Source organism: Cupressus sempervirens, chromosome 8 (assembly GCF_028749045.1).
Source record: "Cupressus sempervirens isolate cs-2001-9-10 chromosome 8, ASM2874904v1, whole genome shotgun sequence".
In the NCBI taxonomy this organism is placed as follows: domain Eukaryota; kingdom Viridiplantae; phylum Streptophyta; class Pinopsida; order Cupressales; family Cupressaceae; genus Cupressus; species Cupressus sempervirens.
This window is the reverse complement of record NC_143125.1, coordinates 653,428,777-653,452,955: the sequence shown is the minus strand read 5'-3', so window position 1 is coordinate 653,452,955 and position 24,179 is coordinate 653,428,777. Positions and strand designations below refer to the sequence as shown.

The window sequence follows — 24,179 nt, the reverse complement described above, 5'->3', positions numbered from 1 at the left end:
TCACATCTTTTATTACTTGTTATAATTTACATATATACATATATACTTATAAATATATATATATATATATATATATATATATATATATATATATATATATATATATATATATATATATATATATATATATATATATATATATATATATATATATATATATATATATATATAAAATTATATATATATATAAATACATATATACATATATAATAAAAAACCAAATTACATATAAAATCGAAATATTAAAAAAAATGATATCATATAACACAACTCAATTATAAACACTGCTGTCGTGGCACGCAAACCCTGCTGTCGCAGGGCCTGCGGTGGCAGCGGGTACACAATACTCGCTGACGTCGCAGTACCTGCGACGGTAGGTACCTGCGACCAGCAGGCATGTGGAAAAAGAAGGCTTCGTCCCTCCACTTTCAAGTTTTAAATATACATTTTTTAAAAATCGTTCTTTCAAAACGAGTTTGCGAAATAAAATTCTTTAATGAAAATGTTTAATCATGTTTTCAATAACACAGTTACAAATACAAATCGCAACGCGATTTTCTGCGGCAATGCATTCAATTTTCCATTTAAATAAATCAATATATATGTATGTATATATATACATATGTATGTATATATATAAATATATAAAGGTATATATATGTATATATATATGAGTGTATATATATATATATATATATATATATATATATATATATATATATATATATATATATATATATATATATATATATATATGTATACGCAGAGCTTTACACAGCATGAATATAAAAATGTAGTCTCATGTAGATCTGAAAATACCTATTTTTCCACAAGAATGTATATATACAATTTTAAGAGTTTCTCATAAATATTTGCTCTCTAAAAATCTTCAAAAATTTTCTAATGGATTTGGCTGCAAATTTAAACCCTAGCCCCCATGTGCTTTTCAGATCTATGCATATAAAGTTCTCAAATAAATTTAAACTTCCCATGCATGCAATAAAAATAAATAAAATTCCTCAGAAGACATATGGAAGACACGAAGAAGACAGGGAAAACATGATGCATAAATAGCATAAGTAAAATCACAGGAATCTACTCGGATTTTGATGCTAATTCGCTCTTCCTTGGAAAACCCGCAGAGCAAGCTCCCTTCTTCATAATTCTCGAGTTCTCCAATGCTCCAATTGCTCTCCACGCTATCCACGCTATCTAAGCTATCCACTCTATGTCCAAGCTTCTAAGGAATGCCCGAATATAAAGAGCTCTCAAGAAAACCCTAGAATGCTTCTAGAACCAGCTAGAAGATATCGCAAACTAAGCATGGACCTATTTCCAACCTTTTTGATAAGCCCTAGGGTTGTAGACACCATGTGCTCAATTGATGCACTAACCCCCGTGTTGTTGACACATGAAAAATGGAGAACTGCATTAATTTCAAAGCAAGTTTATAATTCCAATTATTTTAAACTAATTTCCATTTATAACTCCCATTTTAATTTAATAACTTTTATTTTAATTTTTATAACTTTTATTATTATTTGTTTATTAATTTATTAGTATTTTATAATTATTATTTATTTTAATTTTCTAATTTTTCTTTTTTTTTAATTCTTTTCTCTCAATTAATTCTCCTTGAATTAATTATAATCAAAATATCAAAAATCATGATATTTAATCTTCTCAAATAATTAATTTATTAATTAAATCTATTTGTTAAGACTTAATTAATAGAAAATTCACCATAGACCTTCATAACAAAATATGAAAACCCATCATAGGATAATTCACACAAAATCAGTCTAAAAGATTAAAAATCATGAAATATGTCATCTGACACATTCAGTGGGTGCTCAACTCTGATACTTGTCCCAACTCACTAGGACAAATGGTTTTAGGGTTTGGGATTTGGACTTGAGAATTTATCTCCCCTCTCTTATCATTGAGATAGTATAATAGGGTACGCTCATCCTAGCTATTCAGGGAAGTCGATACCTAGTACCTGCAACCTGCAGAAAAACCATGCATGTACATACAATATATATATAGTGCTAAGCTAAACAGGCAATGGCAGGAAGTGGTACATCGTGTAGATCCCGACTAAGCAGGTGACTATGACTCCCTTCCTTAACCACATCAGAAATGCCATACAATAAGAAAACATGCACACCATACACATGCAAGTATGGGGTAAGTATCCATAATAAAACACATAAGATAATCAACCATCTAACTAATCATCAGCAGTAACTGAAAACAATATAATGATCATCATTCATACATGCAATATAAAGTCTAAATGATCTCATCATATAACAACTGAATCCATAACATAATGTCTGATAGTGTCAAAACAATACCACTAATCCATCTACATAGTACTAGTCCATCAAAGTCTAATAATAATAGCAATAATATATCCAAAGAATATGTGAACGAGGGTAGGCACTACATATACTGATCAGTATTGTAATACTTAAGATCTGATTACAGTTTTTAAAGCAGAAACTGAATCCCATTTGTCTCAATAGAAACTTTCATTAGTAATCGATATATCTTAACATCTTAGCAAACCTTTCAAGAAAAAATAGGATGGATACCAAAGGTCAGAAGAAAGCTCAAAAACATCTCCTCCGCTCGTCATTCCATTCTTGAATCATCAAAATAGGAAACAAAACAAAACTAGTATCCAAACCCTAAGGTCTTACACATTTGGATCTCAAAAGTAGTATGCCCTGCTGAATACAATTAATATTCCCCTCTATAAGCAAGATAGCTCATAGAGGTCTCTAATCTTTTAAAAGAAAAAAATAGGGTGTCTTTCTATAATTGTGAGTCAGAGCTCCATGCTATAAACAATTCTTAATTAAATAAAAAATATTGATGACCATAACAAGATAATTGAAACCAATAAAAGAGGGAAATAGTCAAAAGAGGGAAATAGTCATGCTTAGATTAGAATCTATTTATAACAATCATATATTTACATACTTAAGGAATAAAGAGTAGCCGAATTATCCTTTTCCTTAAAGCATACCAGAGGCAACCTTTAAACCGTTACCACTAACCCAAAATGCTAGAGGAGATTGACCGCAACCTATCTATTATAGAAAGGTAGTAGATGCATAGATAATTAAGCTATAGACTATTGAAATAAAAATACATTCAAAATACATTCGTTCTCTATGATAAATGAAGAACCAAAAATCTACCATCGAAAAAGAGGGGATCAGATTGTGAGGCTGAGCTGGAAGACCATACCCCATTTTAATTTTCTCAAAAAAGCATGAGTACTTCCAAAATATCATTCATATTTTTTGAATGAAAATGTGGGGGGAATTTGAAAGAGGACCTATCCCCACTAGGCTTCTCAATGTTGGGGGTATAAATGTCCAGCAAGTCAAGGTTCTTGAAACTCACTCCCAGATGAATGTAGGCTTTGAATAGACCAAGATATTCACTCAGCCAACCAATATTAGTGCCCATTGAAATCTTCCTTCAATGTAGTAGAAAATGAAAGAAAAACTCCATCTTTGGGTACACCAAATTGAATGCTACTAAATCCCTAATAATTAAGGTCAGCTTGTTGGGAATATTTTCCACTACCAAACTTCTTTACGGATAATTCATGTACATCTCAGGAAGAGGCACTCTAAGATATTAATCCAAACTCATGATGACTTCAATAATACCATGATACCAAGTGGAATCGATTAAATTAAGGCAAAGCCTTACCATGGCCCATTTGGAGATCTTGGGTTTGGCCATACATCCAATAAAATTGTTGATTATATCACTGTTAGTCGTCCAAGTGTACTCATAGTTGAAGAATCCTCCTCCAATTTCTCTGCTAACTGTAATGTAGGTTATCCCATCAACTCGTCTAAGGATATGATTCTATCTTTCTAATTTTATATTCCCCTAGAAGGCCATGGTGCAAACCTCAACCATATGGAAAACACAGATGTTTGTTTCCATCTATGAGAGGACTAGACCAAAAGAAAAAATCAAAATTCTTTGAAAAGAAGAAATAAAATGCTACTACAAACACTCTAGAAACTTCACGAGTGTCCCACACTCATTGCGAGACTTGATATCATTGTGCGATAATGAGATAGACACTCTAAACAAAAAGACTCTATATTCATCAGTTGAGTGACAAAACCTCAGAACCTCTACGTACTCATAATAATCTATAGCTCTATAGCTAATAGACATATTTAGAGACACCCCCTAATTTAATTTAAATGCCACTATATATTCATTATTTTATAAAGGGACTAATCCATAATTACCTATTTTCTCTAATACCCAAGAAATGTTTAAAATATCGATAGATTAAATAATAATATATTACTACCCGTTTTCACTCATCCTATCTATGGTAAATCAATTCTAGCTATCCTTGTTAAATTTTAAAAAGCCAAGTGCATCTAAACAATAGGTGAGACATACTAAAAATAAAGATTATGACCTAGATTCAAAGACCATCTTTGAAGAGCAAGAGATTAACCCCACCAACCCCTTTTTTTATCCAAAAGGTTTGCCTTCTGGTTACCTTCTCAAAAGATATGACAAATCCTAGTTTCTTCAAATCCATCCAATAAGTTGATAAATTCTTCTAGCTTGGAGTTAAGAACCTAGTTTGGAGTAGCTCTTTTCCCTATTGCGTTCAATACAATATGAGAATCACCTTCAACTACAATTTTTGGTAATCCTAGGGATTGACAGAGTTTTAGACCTTCTTCTAGAGCTTCAAGCTCTGCCAGGTTATTTGATGTAGAACTAATAGACTTGGATATTTTAGCAATCCAATGGCCTATGTGATCATTGATGATACATCTGACTCCTACAATCCTTAGGTTACCTTGAGGAGCTCTGTCAAAATTAAGCTTAACCCATTCCTTTGGGGGGGGATCAATTTACACCTTTCTCTAGCCTCTTTTGTTTTTTCCACATAGACCTAAGGAGGATTAATCAAGTTAGGCCAGACCTTCTTAATTTGGCTATCCCAAATAGAGAAGGAACCTTCTATTATTCTCAATTTTCTAAGGTGAGCATTAGCTATTTCAACAATGCTAGCTTCTATTTTATGGACTAACTCTCCTAATTTCAATTCTATGCCACAAAAGGCTCTTCTATTCCTTTCTTTCTAGATCTACGACACAAGAATAGAGGGGAAAATATCCCAAAGTTTACCGTAGATTCCCTTACATAGATTTGTGGGCCAACTCGTAAGCAAGTCTAGAAATGATTTGGGTAATAGAGAATTCCATCCTAAACTCTGTCCCAACTAGTCCCAATAGACTTGGGAATACAGATAATTGCATAATATATGGTCCACATTTTCATTTTCATTCTTGCAAAGAACACACCTCAAAGGACCTTGAAAACCTAGTTTCTTGATTCTATCTATCGTCACAATCCTATTTTGAGATGCCAAGCATAAGAAGAATCCTACCTTCGGCATACATGTAGGGCCCCAACAAAGTTTAGGTGGGACTTCTAGTTCCTCCCACCTCTTTGAATTTATTAATGCTTTGTACCAATTTTTCACATTATACGTAAGATCATTTGATGCTACCTAGACAAGCTTGTCTTTTTCTCAAGCTGCTTGACTTTCCTTTCTTGAGTGATCTTTCCATATGCTTTTATAGTAGCTAGGTCCATCTCATTAAAAAAAAAAGTGGTTTCCACATCCATCTCGAGTATTCTTCCATAGTGACCTTTATTTTATAATCACTTACTTTGCTTCCCCACTGATTAATTAATTTTTTTTGAGGTCTCCTAGAATTGAACCATTGTCTATCGAAGGATGCTTGTCCCATGAATTTTCCCAAGAAAGGGCTTCATTCCCCCTTGCCAACATCCCAAGTAAGGTATTTTCCCACAAGGTTATGCAATTTAACCACAAAGTTCCAACTCTTTGAACATTTAGGAAGGTTTTTCATCCAAAAAATTGAAATCGGATCTTCTGCCTTCAAGTATTTATTATACATATAATCTTGGCCCATTTATGCTCTTTTTTTATGTAAAGGAACCATATTAAAATTTTCCCTAGGGCTTCTAATTTCTCCAACATGTTATGCCAAACCTCACTAGACTTTGTACCTTTCTCTAATTGAATACAGAGATACTTGCATGGGACTGAACCTTTTTAAAATCCCATAATGTGTTACATCTATTTTTTCACCTTAGGATTTGTATTAATAAAATATATCTCAAATTTTGAGACATTTACTCTTTGACTAGATGCATTCATATAACTTTTGATAATAGATTTTAAAGCTCTCACTTATTTTTTTGAGCTCTCACATGGTAGAATAGTATCATTAGCATATTTTTGATGAGTAATATTAGGGATATTCCTCATGATGGTAATACCTTAAATGTCCTGATTGTTATAAGCCCTAGTTAGAGATCTCCCAAAGGCTTTAGCCATAATGATGTATAGAAACAGAGATAAAGGGTCACCTTGTCTAATACCCCTTGAAATTAAAAAAAACCTTCAAGGGATCCGTTGACAAAAACTAAAATTTTAGTAGTGGAGATACATTTGAAAACAAGATTGACCCATTGATGGGAAAAACCAAATGCTTCAAGGGTTTTACAGAGGAATTGCTAGTCCACCATATTGTAAGCTTTTTGGATGTCAAGCTTCATTAAAATACCTACCTCTTTATTTTTTTGGGCCAAGTGAATAGTTTCCTGAATGATAAGAATGCCATCCAGGATCGACCTTCCTAGAACGAAACCTGTTTGTTCCTCGGAGATGATCATTGGAAGGATTAACTTTAGCTTATTTTCTAATATCTTCAAAATGTTTTTATAGATGGTGTCACAAAGTGCAATGGGCTTGAAGTCTCCCAGATTATCTGGCTCTATATTTTTGGGATCAGAGTGAGAAAGGAGTGGTTAATTTCAGATAGTAGGGAACCACCCTTCCTAGAGTCTTCAATGACATTCTAGATATCTATGCAAATTATATCCCAACATTTCTGATATAAAAATGCCTGAAATCCATCTAGACTTGGTGATTTATCAAGATTCATTTTTAAAATGACTATTCTGACTTCTTCTAATGTGATAGGTTTATTTAATACTTTACTATCCTCTACTAAAACCAATTTAGGTATCACTTCAAGCAAGTTGGATTGAGCCTCTCAATTTGATCCTTTAAAGTTATTAAGAGTTTTTTGAAAATGGTCCACAATTTTTTTTGAGATTTTGCTAGGCTTTTTGGTTGAAATCCCTAGTTGATTCCTAATGCTTGTTATTTTTCTTTTGGCTCTATTGTAGAGAGTCGAGTTATGGAAGAATTTAGTATTCTAGTCTCCCTCTTCTAGCCACCTTTCTCAAGACTTCTATCTCTAGAAAATTTCCTCTTTGGATAGTATATCCTATTGTTTAGCAAGGAATCCTTTTTCTAGGAGATAACTTTCATTATTCATCCTCTTTTTGATGATTTCTAAGTTTAGTTCCTTTAATTTATTTTCAATGTCCAATTTTTCTTTAAATATGTCATTGAAATGTTCTTTGTTCCATTTGAGAATTTTCTCTTTGAGCATCTTCATTTTAGATACAAAAATAAACATCTTACATCCTTTGAAATTACTTTGTGACCACCAAGTCTTAATATTGTTGAAAAAATTGGAATCTAAAAACCACATTTTCTCACATTTGAATGAACTCCAATGATTAGAACCAACAATAGGAAAAATTGAAGTTTGAATAATTAGATTGTCCTCATGTAGGTTTCCTTTAATGAAAAAATTGTCTAATTTTTCTACTATTTATGCAAAATCCTTACATTTTTTATTCCGTGTAAAGTTCCCATTTTTAAAAGAATTGTCTCTCAGATTATGGAAATCAAACCATTTTTAAAAATATTTAGAGGATTGGGGAATCTATTGGGAACCCCCTATTTTTTCTTCAAAATTTAAAATGGTGTTAAAATATCCTCCTAACAAGATTAGATTATTTTGATAGACCTCCATAAATTGACTAGTTTCTTCCCAATCTAATTTTTTCTCTATATTGCTATTAGGTCCATAAATATTTATTAAAATAAAGTTTAGGTTGGATTTCAAGCTTTCAACTATACCATTAATCCAATTATTGTTTTTACTTAAGATATCTAAGGTTACTTTTCTGTGATCCCAAATAAACCTTAGACCTTGAGATGCTCCTACGGATTCTTACATAGTGATACTCCAATTGCCTAACTTCTTGCCTAGTTTAATTCCTAAAGTAAGATGATTTTAGATTCAAAAGATTTTATATTTTGTTTTAATAGTCTTTTTTTGTTAGGGGCATTTAAGCCCCTAACATTCCATGTGGTGATCTTCATTGATCCTTGGGAAGGATCTTCCCCTTCCTTGTGTTAAAAATCTGACTGATCTTTTGTTATTCACGTGCCTGACCTTTCGCTTCTATAAGTTGCTTGATAGATTTTCTTCCCCTTTTGGGTTTTGGTTTACCAAAATTAGGTGATTTAAGCCCTTCCAGATTCATTCTTAAACCTAGCTATTCCAAATTTTCTTGAGCTCCTATAACTATTTCTGATTTGCTACTTTCCCTATTCTCCTTTTCTTCATTAACTAGCTCTTGTAGAATCTATTCTGAGATGCTCTAGTACACCAAGGTATTTTTATCCTTAGTCTCACATGAATTTTTGGCTACTGAGTCATCCATTTTTTTGTTCCACTTATTTTCTTCTTCAAAAGATAGAAGGTCCCTTTTGAGGTCTTCAAATGTATAATTGTCTCCTCCCAACTGTAATACCTATTGCAGAAGTTCTTCTTTTTGCGAAATACTATAGTTTTCTTTATTTTCTAAACCAAATACCCAAATTAGTTCCTCTAAGAGCCTTTCCATTGTATCCTTATCTTCCTCTTTTAATGCTTCTACCTCAAAGTTTTCATTCTCCTCCACCTCCTTGTTTAAAAAATTCTAAAATTCTAGCACTGGGATAATGTTTTCTACCTTTCCTTTAGAGAAGTTTATTCTAAGATTATCATCAAGAGACTCTCTCCTGGGAGTAGGAGTCTACTAGAATTTGGATATCAACTTCAGAGTCTTTTTGTCAAAAATTGAGATTACCAAAGAAGGTTCTTCATCCTGCAACCTCTGTACCTTAGTCTTATCTTCCTTATGATTATTTTCAACATTTTCTGATGCTTCTCCATATAAGGTTGAATCTTCCATATCCTTAATATTTTTGAATAAGTTCTCTATGATATTTTCTCCTTCCATAATAATTTTTGAAACCAAATTCCTCTATTTATTGATTTCCTTCATATAATCTTCCAAATCTTTATCTCTTTTTTCTTTCTTTTTAGATTATTTTATTGTTTATTACTAAATTCTGTAATTTGGGTTGCTTGTATGACTTAAGGGATTTCTCCATGTTATGATTGTATTCTTTCTGATTCATTGCATCTATAATATGCAATTTATCTTTACCCCTATCTATATTAATGGATCTATCCAGTAGAGGCCTTCCTTTGTTTCTTTCTTGTGATTTCCTCGTATTTTCCTTTTGATTTCGATTGGTTTGAGGTCTTGGGATATTGTTATTTTTCTTAGGACCTTCTTTAAATTTTTTGCCCATTTTTCATTAGAGTTATTTCTTGTGATTATTGGGACATCTTCCTCAGCCAAACATTCCTCTTGCTCTAGTTCTTGATACCTTATTCTGATCATGGGAAAGGTGGCATTTAGATCTAAAGTAGCTTGTTGAATTCTATGAGAGATCATCAAGTCTAATAATTTCTATGATTCTTCCTTCATACCTCTAAAATTTTAGTTTGCACACCAATCTATTGGTGATAATTTTGAGTGCTTCGAGAGTTATATTGTTTGCCTTACATTTAATTAGCAACTTAATGGTATTACAACATTCAAAAGATGCATCTATTATGATTAGATCTGCCATGGAATGTCCTATCCTTTTGATGATATTTATTAGTTTTAATTCTAGAGGTATAGCATTTAATAAAAACTAGGCTGGAATAGAAAAATCTAAGATATCTTCATTACAGTTGGGTATCCAATCAAAAAATTTAACCGCATGACCTTTGAAAAAAACAAACAAAATTGGAAAGAAAATCTTTTTTCACATCTTCCTCACTATAGTGAATAAACACTAATCTATTAAAATAATGAGAGATACCTACTTGATAGCCACATAAATCTTTCAACCAACTAATTAAATTTTGCAGCTCAGATTTAGGGCCATTCCAGAAAGTGAATAAACTAACCTCTTGGCATTCCTGCCAGCAATCCTCAGTATCTTGATTACTAATAATCAAAACTTCATCACCATCATCCTAAGGAAGAGACCTACAGGGCAAGGGGGAAGTCAAGAAAGGCAACCTTTGATGGGGAGGGACATAGGGTTTCAGTGAATGAGGAATAAGGGTTGTCTAAATTTGAGGGTCAAAAGGAGGTTTAAAGGTGAAATCTATCTGTTGTCTAAAAAAAGGGTTAAGATTATGATTGGCATATTTGGTTTAGTTAAAGAAATAAATCTGCCTATCTAGACTAAAAGTTGAATTAATTGGAGGAGGATCATATCTTAGTGGTAGATGAGACTGGGGTTCATAGTACGGAGCGTTGCTTACCTCCTTGTCCTGAATGTGAGTTAAGGTGCCACACAAATTTGACAACTTAACTGCAAAGGCTTGAGGTGTTTGATCACGGCCACCCTGAGAATTCGTGTCCTACTTGCCTCTACAATTTGAGCTCTTGGTTGGCCATGTTCCTAGACAAAATTTTGAAAGCCCTAATTTTTAAACCTTTTCATATGTACGAAGATGTTGACAGTCTACTTGTGAAAGAAAATTTAGCACAATTTTTGCATTTCTATTTTTTGCCATTTCTTTTTATGTTATAAAACATAATTATTTAGGAGTTTTGTTTTAATAATAAACTCTAAATAATATTATTATTTGCATTATTAAATAAATTATTAAAATGTTTTGTAATTAACTTGAGAGAGAAAACATAAAATTTATAAAGTTTATTTTTATTAAATTGCATAAAGCATATGCGAGAAATTTAAAGATAAAATTATAGTTCTAATTTTGGCACATTATAATTATTTAATTTAATACTAATTTATTTAAGAGTTTTATTAATAAACTCTAAATAATATTATTAGTTAAATTAATAAATATGATATTAGAAATGTCTCATGATTAATTAAAGTAAGAAATAAAATTAATTTAATAAAGATATTTTAATTTAAATTGCCTAAAATTATTGCATGAAAATTGTACATAAAAAATTCAATATTTAATTGTACTCAATTAATTGAAAAATTAATTAAATAAAAGAATTAAATTTAAAAGATTAAATTAGAGTTCTAATTTTAGCATATTTATATTTATTCATTTTAATAATTATTATTTAAGAGTTTTATTTTAATAATAAACTCTAAATAATATTATTGGTTGAGCAATAAATATTATTTGATTAAAAAAAAAAAAAGTGAATATTTTTTGAATTAAAAACTAATTAAATTTATGCTTTAAATAAAAAGTCTAAATTAGAGGTCTGAATTTAAAGGTCTAAATTTAGAAAATTGGTTAAAGAAAGATTAGAATATGATATTATTTAATTAGTTAGAAGTTAATTAAATATGTACTTCAATTTAAAATATTATTTAATTATGATTATTTAATTAATAATTATTAAATTAGAGTTCCATTTAAATAATGAGCTTTAATTATTCTTATTAATTTAAATAATAAACTATGCTTTAAATAATACTTACACTAATTAATAAGTGGAGGAAAAGAAAATATAAAAGAATATTTTAATTAAAAATTTCTTTAGATTTGCATGAAAGAAATAAATGAAAAATTTGATTAAAGTTCTAACTTAGGCGTATTTATATTTATTTAGGAGTTTTATTTTTAATAAGCTCTAGATAATATTATTAGTTAAATTAATAAATATTATATTAAAAAGGTTGCATGATTTAATAAGAGAGAGAAAGCTTTAATTTAATAAATTTTATTTTAATTAAATTGCATAAAGAGTGTGCATGAAAAGTAAAATATAGTAATTAAAGACAAAGGGTTTTCACATGATTGCATGATCAAAGCCTTGATTTTGGTGAAAAACTCTTCATTAAGGAAATTAGAGCTCATTTCTAGATACATAAGTTTGGAGGAGCCAATTTCTGAAGAGGGTTTTCAAAGGAAAAGGAAGATTCTTGCATGTTTGTGCATTCATTGTTTTAGCATCAGATTCAGATAGGACATTGTGGGTTTGTGCAATAGTTTCTCATTCTTCAAATTCTTGTCTTCTTCATGTCTGTTGTGTTTCTATTTTCAAAAAGTTGTTTGGGTTGAAACTCTTGTTTGAGAAAATTGATTTTGATTATAGAATTGTCTGTGATTTAATCTAAAAGCTTTTAGTAAATATTGAACTTTAGGGTTTTCAAAACCTATGCACTTTATGTAACGTGTGTTTTACTGGTGTTGGGGTTTTTGGGTTTGAATTAGCTTTGGCTAGTTAGGGTGTTTACAAGAGGCTCAAGAGTTCTATTTTTTGTTGTAATGATGATGTTTTGATGTCAATATTTTATACTCAACCACAGTAATGTGTCTGGTATGCTTTATGAGATGTTTTGATGTATTTATTGTTATTGCTTTCCAATGTTCTTGTGTGAAACTGAGGTGAATGGTGTAATCTATCTGATATAACCTTTAATTCTTCGATCAATTGTATTTGAATTTATTTTTAGTCACTTGTATAGGACTAAGGTGTTTGTATGATTTATTCTTGGTGATTTCATGTTATGACATGGATTGGTTTATGTATACTTTATTTTGGGATCAATCCTATTGGGATGATCGTATTGGTGGAATCAATGATTATGATCAATGTTTTTCAATACTTGTCAGTTGCTTGTTTAAAAACTAATGTATGGTATGTGGTCTTTTCTGATCTTATGGTTTTACTAAGCTTAGGGTAGGTTATCTGTATGTTAACTTGGGAAATGGCTTGCAATGGAGGCTGGGGCCCAATGTGTTGCTAGGGTAACCCATTGTAGGTTATTTAATAAGTGATAACATTTCATTAAATGGGTTTTAAATGAATTAACAAGATATTGGTACCAAAAAATGTCACTAAAGGGCCAAAGGATTAAAAGACTAGTCATGTAACCGTAGAGTTAACTCGTTAGTATGCCTTGTTAGTATGAAAGGATACTAGTGCCACATAGAGTCACTAGGGGGCCATAGGATTGAAATAGTAGTGAGGTAACCCTAGAGTTGGTTTGTGCAATGACACTTTCCCACTTGCATAGTAGATTTCCTACATGTCTATGTTTCCTGTGGGATTAGTTGATACTTGTATCTTGGTACCTTTGAATTAGATTGCTTTTAGGTGATTCCTTGAACCTAGATGTTGGATTTAATTGTTGAGTTTGTTATCCTATTTGGGACTTGAGAGTGTCTCTTTAGCATAGTGGGAGTGGGCCATTTAGGTTCCACGAGGTTGGGTGGTAGTGCTTTTCCTTATACCATTGAGATCTGACCATTGAATGCCATTGCTGGATGTGTTTGTGCAGGTTTTCCTTTCTATCTATCATTGTATTTCTATGCTAGATGGTTGTACTTAGTGTATTGTATTTGATTTCGTAAATCTTACAAAATGACGTAATCTATTTTATGATGTATATTCTTTTTGTGTTTTATACCCTGTGACTTGTACAGTGGATGATTGTGCATTTTGATTATTGCCAAGTAAAATTCAAAACAAATGTATATTATTTAGTTGGATTTGAACTTGTAGTTAATCTTTAATGTGAATGTGTTATTTATTTCTGTTAGTATTAATTAAATTTAAATGTGATTCAATGTCATGGGACCCTTAAGAATTTTAATCTATTTTATCGTATGTGTTTATGTGAATGTTAATTGCTTATGCTATATTATAACTATTATTGTTAAGTTATTTTCTTTAACTTAAAAAGAAAATGTTTGAAAAACTTAGTAAAACTTTAGGTTAACTTCTTTTGGATCACATGGTGGGGTGTTATAAATTACAATATCCTTAGTATGATCCATGATTGTAGGTTATGCAAGTTGATCCCCTCATTTTCTCCAAATTCACTCGACCTTATCAACAATTGTTTTTCTTAATACCCTTCATCCTCAATCATATGAAATCTACTTTTTCTTTGTTGCTATCATACAAGCTAACTTTCTCTTTATTTTCTAAGTTCAACATGAAGAATATGTATGAAACATATGTCATATATTTACATGATGACACATTGTATGTTGTGTTAAATTTATATGCACACAATGATGATATCCTTAGATATTTAAAATATTATGTTGCATATACATTTTGTGTCAATGCTACAATTTTTAGACATATAATCAATCTATGATTCTCATGCATCTTAAGTGTAAGATAATAAAATTATAAATTTTATAAACCAATCATGTAATGTCCCCACTTTAACAGTTGTCTAGTTGTGTGTCCATTAGCTTTATTTTATTTTATTTTGTTTATCCCACATTGCTTGTGAAAAGTGGTCGACCCTATGAAGTAGAAATAAAAGGAGAGCTTGTTGCTATTGTTAAACAAGGTTGGATATGAGAAGAAAATAGATGTGTGAGTTATAGATCTGTTTTGGGCATTAGAAGACATCTATCCTCTCTTGTGACGTTCTAGATATCATTCCCTTGGGGTTTGGCCTTTGGAATTCATTGCTATCAGTTTCATTAATAGGCAGCGTGGGCACATTTGCAGCTACAGGAAGATTGGGTGTTCATTCATATCATTCTCACTCCTTGTACGATACTTATGCCATTGTGGAGGGATGATTTTATGAGGGTCTTAGATTGATTGGAGGTAGTTCTTTTCTGTAGTAGCACTATAGGGTGGCAATATTCATATTAGTATAGCAACAAGATGGGAAGTCATGATTGGAATTTCATGTTATAATGTTGGATTAGTTAGTGAGTTTGCTATGAGTTTAATTTTATAAGTTTGAAAAATAATATTATTTCAGCAGTAGTTCAATCTTTAGTTTGCATAAATTCCTTCTTATTCATGTTATGTAGTTTCAAAATCTATGCAAAAATATTAAATTTTTTATTAGTAGTTGGTTCAATTCTTGTGTATTTTTAGGGTTCCCATTACAGTGGCATCAAAGCCTAGTTCCTACCATCCTATAGGGTAGGAAATCTTTATTATTGTCATATTTTCTATTACATTTGGAGTGACCAACACTTTAGCAATTTCTAGCCATTGACAAACATAGGAGGACTAGTAATTCTAGAAGTTAGTGGTGTAATAATGAAGTTAGCACAAAGCTAAATGCTTTGTGAGAGAGTATGGAGAAACTTAATCTTCATCAATAGAGATTGACAGAAAGCTTGTTAGATCCAAATAAAATTGAATAGGTAGCAAGGTATATGGTTTCTGCCTTTAGAATGCTAACATCGAGGTTATAGGGAAGGAAGCTTGAGATTTTTGCAATAGAAGTCCCTGATGCAAATGTACCTATATTTAGTATGACACCTACTAGTCCTATCTATAATGTTGAAAATTGACTTATTTCATAGGGACATGTAGTTGTGTTAGTGGTAGCAAAGGATAATGACACCAAGCTTTAGCAGGTTGAGGCTCCTAGAACTCTTGCTACAGTTAGTGTAGAGATAGTTGATGTAGTTGTTAGCACTAATAGTTTTGGCTCTCTCAAGGACAATATTATTATTGGAGATTTGTATGTGAGATCTCATGGTGTTGCTACAGTGTAGGAGGTAGTTATTTTCTCAAATGGGATCAAGACACGTATAGAGCCACCCAACTATGATGTTGGCGATGTGGGTGTTTCAGTGGAGTAAATAGTTATGGGTTTACACTCTAGTATTATTGATTTGCAATCTGGTGTTGAGTCATGTGTGTAGAGTTAGTAGTCCATATATGAGTCTTTGTCAAGGGATGAAAATGCAACAATAGTGGGATTAGGAGAATGCATGGATACTGTCATATCAAAAAACACTTCTATGTCAATTGAACCATCCAATGAGGAGTTTAGCAATATGCATGCAGTTGTTGATATGTGTTCTAATGATGACACACATGTTGATGATTATGAGTTTTCATCAACTATAGATTCAGGTCAATTTTCTATTGTGATAGTTAGTGTTGTTCCTAAGTCCATATATTTTGATGTGGTTACACCTATTATTGATATAGTTGGCATGAGTGCATATGGTTTTCCTATAGCTACATCTTTTCCAATGCATGTTGGTGATAATCAGGATTCCAATCCAATATATATTATGTGGGTGGATATAGGGAAGAAGAGGTTCTTCTACAATGTTTCCTTCTAGTGACATTTTGACTTCTACATCATTAGCACAAGTTTTGGGTGCTAGGCTACAAGACATGTGGTTTGTCCTGATGATTTTGGTTTGCATTTGGTTTAATATCCACAGGGATGTCACATACAACTTCATTTGGGATCCAAGTGGAGGTTGGAGTTCATTTTGTTTCTATATTGTTTGAAGACAAGCAATTTCAAGGGGTCCAAACTATAATGTCCCCACTTTAATAGTTGTCCACTTGTGTGCCTGTAGCCTTTTCTTTATTTTAATTTTATTTATCCCACATTACTTGCAAAAAGTGGTCGACCCTATGAAGTAGAAATAAAAAGAGAACTTGTGGCTATTGTTAGGCAAGGTTGGATATGAGAAGAAAATATATGTGTGAGTTATGTATCTATTTTGTACATTAGAGGACATCTATTCTCTCTTGTGACATTCTAGATGTCATTCCCTTGGGGTTTGGCCTTTGGAATTCATTGCTATTAGTTTCATTAATAGGCAGTGTGAGCACATTTCTAGCTACAAGCAGATTGGATGTTCATTCATATCATTCTCACTCCTTGTCTGATACTTATACCATTTTGGACAGATGATTTTATTAGGGTATTGGATTGATTGAAGACAATTCTTTACTGTAGCAGCATTGTAGTGTAGCACTATTCATATTACTATAGTAGCAAGATGGGAAGTCATTATTGGAATTTCATGTTATAATGCTAGAGTAATTAGTGAATTTTTTATGTGTTTAATTTATTAGTTTAAAAAAAATTATTATTTTAGTAGTAGTTCAATCTTTAGTTTGCATAAATTCCATCTTCTTCATGTTATGTGGTTTCAAAATCTATGCAAAATAATTAAAATCTTTATCAGGAGTTGGTTCAGTTCTTGTTCATTTTCAGGGTACCCATTGTAGTTGTAATGTCCCCACTTTAATAGTTGTCTAGTTGTGTTTCGGTTAGCCTTTTCCTTATTTTATTTTATTTTATTTATCCCACATTGCTTGTGAAAAGTGGCCGATCCTATGAAGTAGAAATAAAAGAAGAGCTTGTGGCTATTGTTAGGCAAGGTTGGATATGAGAAAAAAATAGATGTGTGAGTTTTAGATCTATTTTGGGAATTAGAGGATGTCTTTCCTCTCTTGTGAGATTCTAGACATCATTCTTTTGGGGTTTGGCCTTTGGAATTCATTGCTATTAGTTTCGTTAACAAGTAGTGTGGCTACATTTCTAGCTATAAGTAGATTGGGTGTTCGTTCATATCATTCTCACTCCTTGCCCAATAGTTAAGCCATTGTGGAGGGATGATTTTATGAAGGTCTTAGACTAATTGAAGGTAGTTCTTTACTATAGCAACACTATAGCATGACACTATTCATATTACTATAGCAACAATATGGGAAGTCATTACTGGAATTTCATGTTATAATGTTGGAGTAACTAGTGAGATTGCTATGTGTTTACTTTTATTATTTCAAGAAAACTAATATTATTTCAGCAGTAGTTCAATCTTCAGTTTACATGAATTCCTTCTTGTTCACATTATGTGGTTTCAAAATCTATGTAGAAACATTAAAATCCTTATCATTAGTTGGTTCAGTTGTTGGGCATTTTCAGGGTGCCCATTACAGTGGTATCAGAGCCTAGTTCTTGTCATCCTATGGGGTAGGAAATTTTTATTATTTTTAGATTTTCTATTACATTTGGAGTGACTAGTACTCTTACAATTTCTAGCCATGGAAAAACATAGGAGGACTAATAGTTCTAGAAGTCAGTGTTGTAATAATGAAGTTAGCATAAAGATGAATGCTTTGCAGGATAGTATGGAGAAACCTAAGTTTTATCAATAGATATTGATAGACAACTTGTTAGATCTAGAGGCAATTGAAAGGGTAGCAAGGCATATGGTTTCCACCATTGGAAAATTGACACTGAGGTTGTAGGGAAAGAAGCTTGAGTTTTTCCCTATAGGAGTCCTTGATGCAAATGTACCTATGTTTAATATTTAGTACAACACCTACTAGTCCTATCTATGGTGTTGATGATGGACTTATTTCATAGGAACATGTGGCTGTGTTAGTAGCAGTAGAGGATAACAACACCAAGCTTTAGTAGGTTGAGGCTCCATAACTCTTGCTATAGTTAGTGCAAAGATAATTGATGTAGTACATTACCATTAATACTCTTATCTCTCTTGAGGACAAGATTATTATTGGAGATATGTATGTGAGATCTCATGGTGTTGCTATAGTGTAAGAGGTAGTTGCTTCATCAGGTGGGATCGAGACATGTATAGAGCCACCTAGCTATGATGTTGGTGATGTGTGTGTTTCAATGGAGTCATTAGATGTGGGTTTACACTCTAGTATTATTGATTTGCAATCTGGCATTTTGTCATGTGTTTAGATTTAGGAGTCCATATATGAGGTTTTGTTAGGGAATGGTGATGTAGCAATAGTAGGTTAGGAGAATGCAAGGATACTATCATATCAACAACCACTTCTATGTTAGTTGAACCATCCAACAAGGAGTTTAGCAATATGCATGTAGTTGTTGACGTGTGTTCTAATCATGGTGCACATGTTTATGATTATGAGTTTTTATCAACTACAAATTTGGTTCAATTTTTTGTTGCAGCAGTTAGTGTTGTTCCTATGTCAATATATTTTGATGTGATTAGACCTATTGTTGATACAATTGGCATGAGTGCCTATGGTTCATCTATAGCTAAATTTTTTCAATGCATGTTGGTGATGACCAGGATTCCAATCGAATATATATTATGTGGGTGGAAAAAGGGAAGAAGAGGTTTCATAGATCTTCTAAAAAGTTTCCTTCTAGTGACATTTTGACTTCTACATCATCACCACAAGTTTTGGTAGCTAGGCTGCAAGACATGTGGTTGGTCCTGATGATGCTCATTTGTAGTTTGTTTAATATCCATAGGGATGTCACATACTACTTCATTTGGGATCCAGGTGGATGTTCAAGTTTGTTTTGTTGTTGGATTAATTAACGACAAGTAATTTCAAGGGGGGTGGATTGTAATGTCCCCACTTTAATAGTTGTCTAGTTGTGTGTCTGTTAGCCTTTTCTTTATTTTATTTTATTTTATTTATTGCATAGCGACCCTATGAAGTAGGAATAAAATAAAAGCTTGTGGCTATTGTTAGGAAAGGTTGGATATGAGAAGAAAATAAATTTGTGAGTTACAGATCTATTTTGGACATTAGAGGACATCCATCCTCTCTTGTGACATTCTAGATGTCATTCACTTAGGGTTTGGCCTTTGGGATTCATTGCTATTAATTTCACTAATAGGTAGCATGGGTGGAATTTGCAGCTATAGGAAGATTGGGTGTTTGTTCATATCATTCTCTCCTTGCTTGATACTTATGCCATTTTGGAGGGATATTTTATGAGGATCTTGGATTGATTGTAGGCAATTCTTTACTATAGTATCACTATAGTGTGACACTATTCATATTACTATACCGGCAAGATGGGAAGTCATTACTAGAATTTCATTTTATAATGCTAGAGTAATTAGTGAGTTAGCTATATGTTTAATTTTATTAGTTTGAAAACTAATACCATTTCAGTAGTAGTTCAAACTTCAATTTGCATGAATTCCTTCTTGTTCATGTTATGTGGTTTCAAAGTCTATGCAAAAACATTAAAATCTTTATCAGCAGTTGGTTTAGCTCTTGGGAATTTTCAAGGTGCCTATTACATTGTTATCAGAGCCTAGTTCCTACCATCATGTGGGGTAGGAAATTTTTATTATTTTTAAATTTGCAGTTACATTCAAAGTGACTAGATCTCTAGCAAATTCTAGCCATGGATAGACATAGGAGGACTGGTAGCTCTAGAAGTAAGTGGTATAATAACAGAATTAGCACAAAGATGAATACTTTGTAGGAGAGTATGGAGAAACTTAAGTTTCATCAACAAAGATTGACAAAGAGCTTGTTGGATCTAGAAATAATTGAAAGGGCAACAAGGTATATGATTTCCACCTTTAGAAGGTTAACATCGGGGTTGCAGGGAAGGAAGCTTGAGTTTTCCCTAACAAAAGTCCCTAATGCAAATGTACCTATATTTAGTATGACACCTACTAGTCCTATCTATAGTGTTGATGATGAACTCATTTCATAGGGACATGTGGTTGTATTAGTGGTAAAAAAGGAGAACAACACCAAGCTTCAGTAGGTTGAGGCTCCCATAACTCTTGCTATAGTTACTACAGAGATAGTTGATGCAATTGTTACCACTAATAATTTTGGCTCTCTTGAGGAAAAGATTATTATTGAATATTTTTATGTGAGATCTCATGGTGTTGCTATAGTGTAGGAACTTTAAATTGCTTCCTTAGGTGGGATCAAGACATGTATAGAGCCACCCAACTATGATGTTGGTGATGTGGGTGTTTCAATGGAGTTAGTAGATGTGGGTTTACACTCAACTATTATTGATTTTCAATTTGGCATTGAGTCATGTGTGCAAATTCAGGAGTCCACAAATGAGGCTTTGTTAAGGGATGGTGATGTAGTAATAGTGGGATTAGGAGAATGCGAGGACACTATCACATCAACAACCACATCTGTGTTAGTTGAACCATCCAACAAGTAGTTTAGTAGTATGCATGCAGTTGTTGATTGTGTTCTAATGATGACACATGTGTTGATGATTATGAGTTTTCATCAACTATAGATTTAGTTTAGTTTTTCGTTGTGGGAGTTAGTGTTGTTCCTATGTCCATATATTTTGATGTGGTTACACTTATTGTTGATACAGTTGGCATGAGTGCATATGGTTCACCTATAGCTAAATATTTTTTAATGCACATTGGTGATGATTAGGATTCCCATCCAATATATATTATGTGGGTGGATTCAGGGAAGAAGAGATTTCAAAGATCTTCTGTGGAGTTTCCTTCTAGTGACATTCTAACTTCTACATCATTAGCACAAGTTTTGGGTGCTAGGCTGGGGGACATGTGTTTGGTCCTAATGATGCTAGTTTTTAGTTGGTTTAATACCAACAAGGATGTCAGATACTACTTCATTTTGGATCCATGTGGAGGTTGGAGTTCATTGTGTTACTAGATTACTTGAGGAAAAGCAATTTCAAGGGGGCAAACTATAATGTCCCCACTTTAATAGTTGTCTAGTTGTGCATTCGTTAGCCTTTTCTTTATTTTATTTATCCCACATTTCTTGTGAAAAGTGGTTAACCCTATGAAGTAGAAATAAAAGGAGAGCTTGTGGCTATTTTTAGGCAAGGTTGGATATGAAAGGAAAATAGATGTGTGAGTTACAGATCTATTTTAGGCATTAGAGGATGTCTATCCTCTTTTGTGACATTCTAGATGTCATTCCCTTAGGGTTTGGACTTTGGAATTAATTGCTATCAGTTCCATTAACAAGCAACGTGGGTGCATTTCTAGCTATAGGCAGATTAGGTGTTCACTCATATCATTCTCACTCCTTGTTTGATACTTATACCATTGTGGAGGGATGATTTTATGAGGGTCTTGGACTGATTGAATGCAATTCTTTATTGTAGCGGCACTGTAGTGTGGTACTATTCATATTACTATAGCAGCAAGATGGGAAGTCATTATTGGAATTTCATGTTATAATGTTGGAGTAATTAGTAAGTTTTCTATGTGTTAAATTTTATTAGTTTGAAAACTAATATTATTTCAGCAGTAGTTCAATCTTTAGTTTGCATAAATTTCTTCTTGTTCATGTTATGTGGTTTCAAAATCTATGCAAAAACATTAAAATATTTATCATTAGTTGGTTTAGTTTTTGGGAATTTTCAAGGTGCCCATTATAGTGGTCCAAATGAATCTTAAATGTAAGCTAATCAAATTATAAATTTTGTATACCAATCATATTTTCAATTTATTCTTGTGTTTATTGTAAGGGAAATCCCTTGATAAATAGAGACATTGACAAATGGAATAAGAAACCAAATTCCCTTGAGGTAGAAGCTACTACAATTTCACATTCTAGATCAAATGTGAAACATGTAGTAGATGAAAATTAATCCACCCATTTATTGATATACCTCTTAGGTGAAAATTGAATCAGTTCACAATATTGATCAAAGAGCCCAAAATGGTGAATAAATCACCCAAGCCATTTAACAAAGCATTATCCTAGAAGATACAAAGCAATAACATGATTAGTATGAGAAAGAGAAAGTACAAGGGCTATGAATGAGTTATGAAAAAAAATTAACCTAATCCATTAATAAATAAACCTTATAGAAAGTGAAGAGAGGAAGTACAAATGACTAATTATCCAATCAGTTATTTTGTAGTCTATTTAGTCATTTAATTGGTAGTTTAATTAGTTGTTTGTATTTAGGTGACTAATTATTGGTAACTAATCATTTATTCATGTATTTTGTAGTCCATTTAGTCACTTGTATTTGATTGATTTTGTGATTTTACCTGGTGATCAAGTTAGTCACTTATTTACTCACCTATGGTTTAGAAAGCTATAAAGAAATACTGGAATATGATTAGTTTTAGTCACACGACTAAAATTTTTAGTGGTATGACTAATAGCTTTAGTCACATAGTCACATATTTGCTAAAATGTACTAGTGCTTAGGTGGCTAAGTGAGGTTAGTATGGGTTAATGGGTTGGATTAATGGTAAAGATAGGTTTTAGGGATGGTTTAGAGGTTTGGGATGATTTATTAACTAATCTATTTAATAAAAGGGGGTTGAGGGATTAATTTAAATAAATTTTTACATTTATTTAATTTAATAAAGGAATAGGGATTTAATTGATAAATTGATTTTGGGTTATCACTTGATTTTATTAATTGGACTATAGTTAATAAAATAAAATAATTAACTACGGGATGATAGTTAATTAATTAATTAATATTTAATCAATAATGACCTAGAAGATGACTAAATAAGATTACCTAATGGTGTAATCAAATTTAGGTGTCTACACTTTCCACTCATAAATAGGGGATTGCCCTCTATGATAAGTAGATCATTCAGACTCTCACTGGCAATGAGTCCTCAAAAATCTTGTTGTGTCATTGCATTTCTTTGGGCTTTTCAGTTAATTATCCATCATAGAAGGGGAGTTTATTTCAAACCCTTCTTGTGACTATTGAACTAGTGTAGATTTAGGGCACCTTTGTTTCCAAAAGCATTTGGAAAGCCTAGGAAGCCATCAAGTTGTGGCTTCATTAGGCAGGCATTGGGTTTAGAGATGGGCTCTCTATGAACTAGGAAAAATTTTGGTGGTCTCCCTTGTTTGTTGTTCAATGTGTTCAATTGGCTAAGACTCAAGGAGCTAGCACATTACACATATTGACAAGGGAAATCAAGACACCCGTTGATATCTTTTCCAAGTTTACTATGAGTCTTCTCAAATGGGAGGACCTACAAGTGTAGTTTAAGCTTATCTATCTAGATCGACAGACAATTGATCTTCTAGTTTCTACAGTGCCTCCCCATCTATTCCACAAGCTTGGTATTCATTCATCTCACCCATGGTGGAAATATTGGAAGTGGTATCTGACACTTCTTTAACCAGTTACAATGCCAAGTTGGGCTATTGATGGCTAGTTCCCCACTTTTTGATGGTCAACACTTTTAACCAGTGTTGGTATTTGTAATCATCTCATAAGACTTGTAGTCTTAGATTTGCCACAGTTTGGAAAAATATCACTGAGCCAAAAATAGCCAACTTTTCCTAGTGTCTACTTTCCCAGGGGTTGCCATTGGGCCCTCAGCTCTAATATCCAAGCATCTTGAACCCTAGATGTCCTATTTGTG

At 32.3% G+C, this 24,179-nt stretch overlaps 1 protein-coding gene across 1 annotated transcript in view; it reads right to left on the bottom strand.

Moving 5' to 3' along the window:
- Nucleotides 1-271: 271 nt before the first annotated feature.
- Nucleotides 272-24,179, bottom strand: part of LOC149544123 (toll/interleukin-1 receptor-like protein) — a 111,284-nt gene continuing 87,376 nt past the window's right edge. The window contains exon 2 of the mRNA XM_089795891.1: nucleotides 272-491. Within this exon, the coding sequence (XP_089652017.1) occupies nucleotides 272-491 (220 nt within the window). The remainder of the gene's footprint in view (nucleotides 492-24,179) is intronic.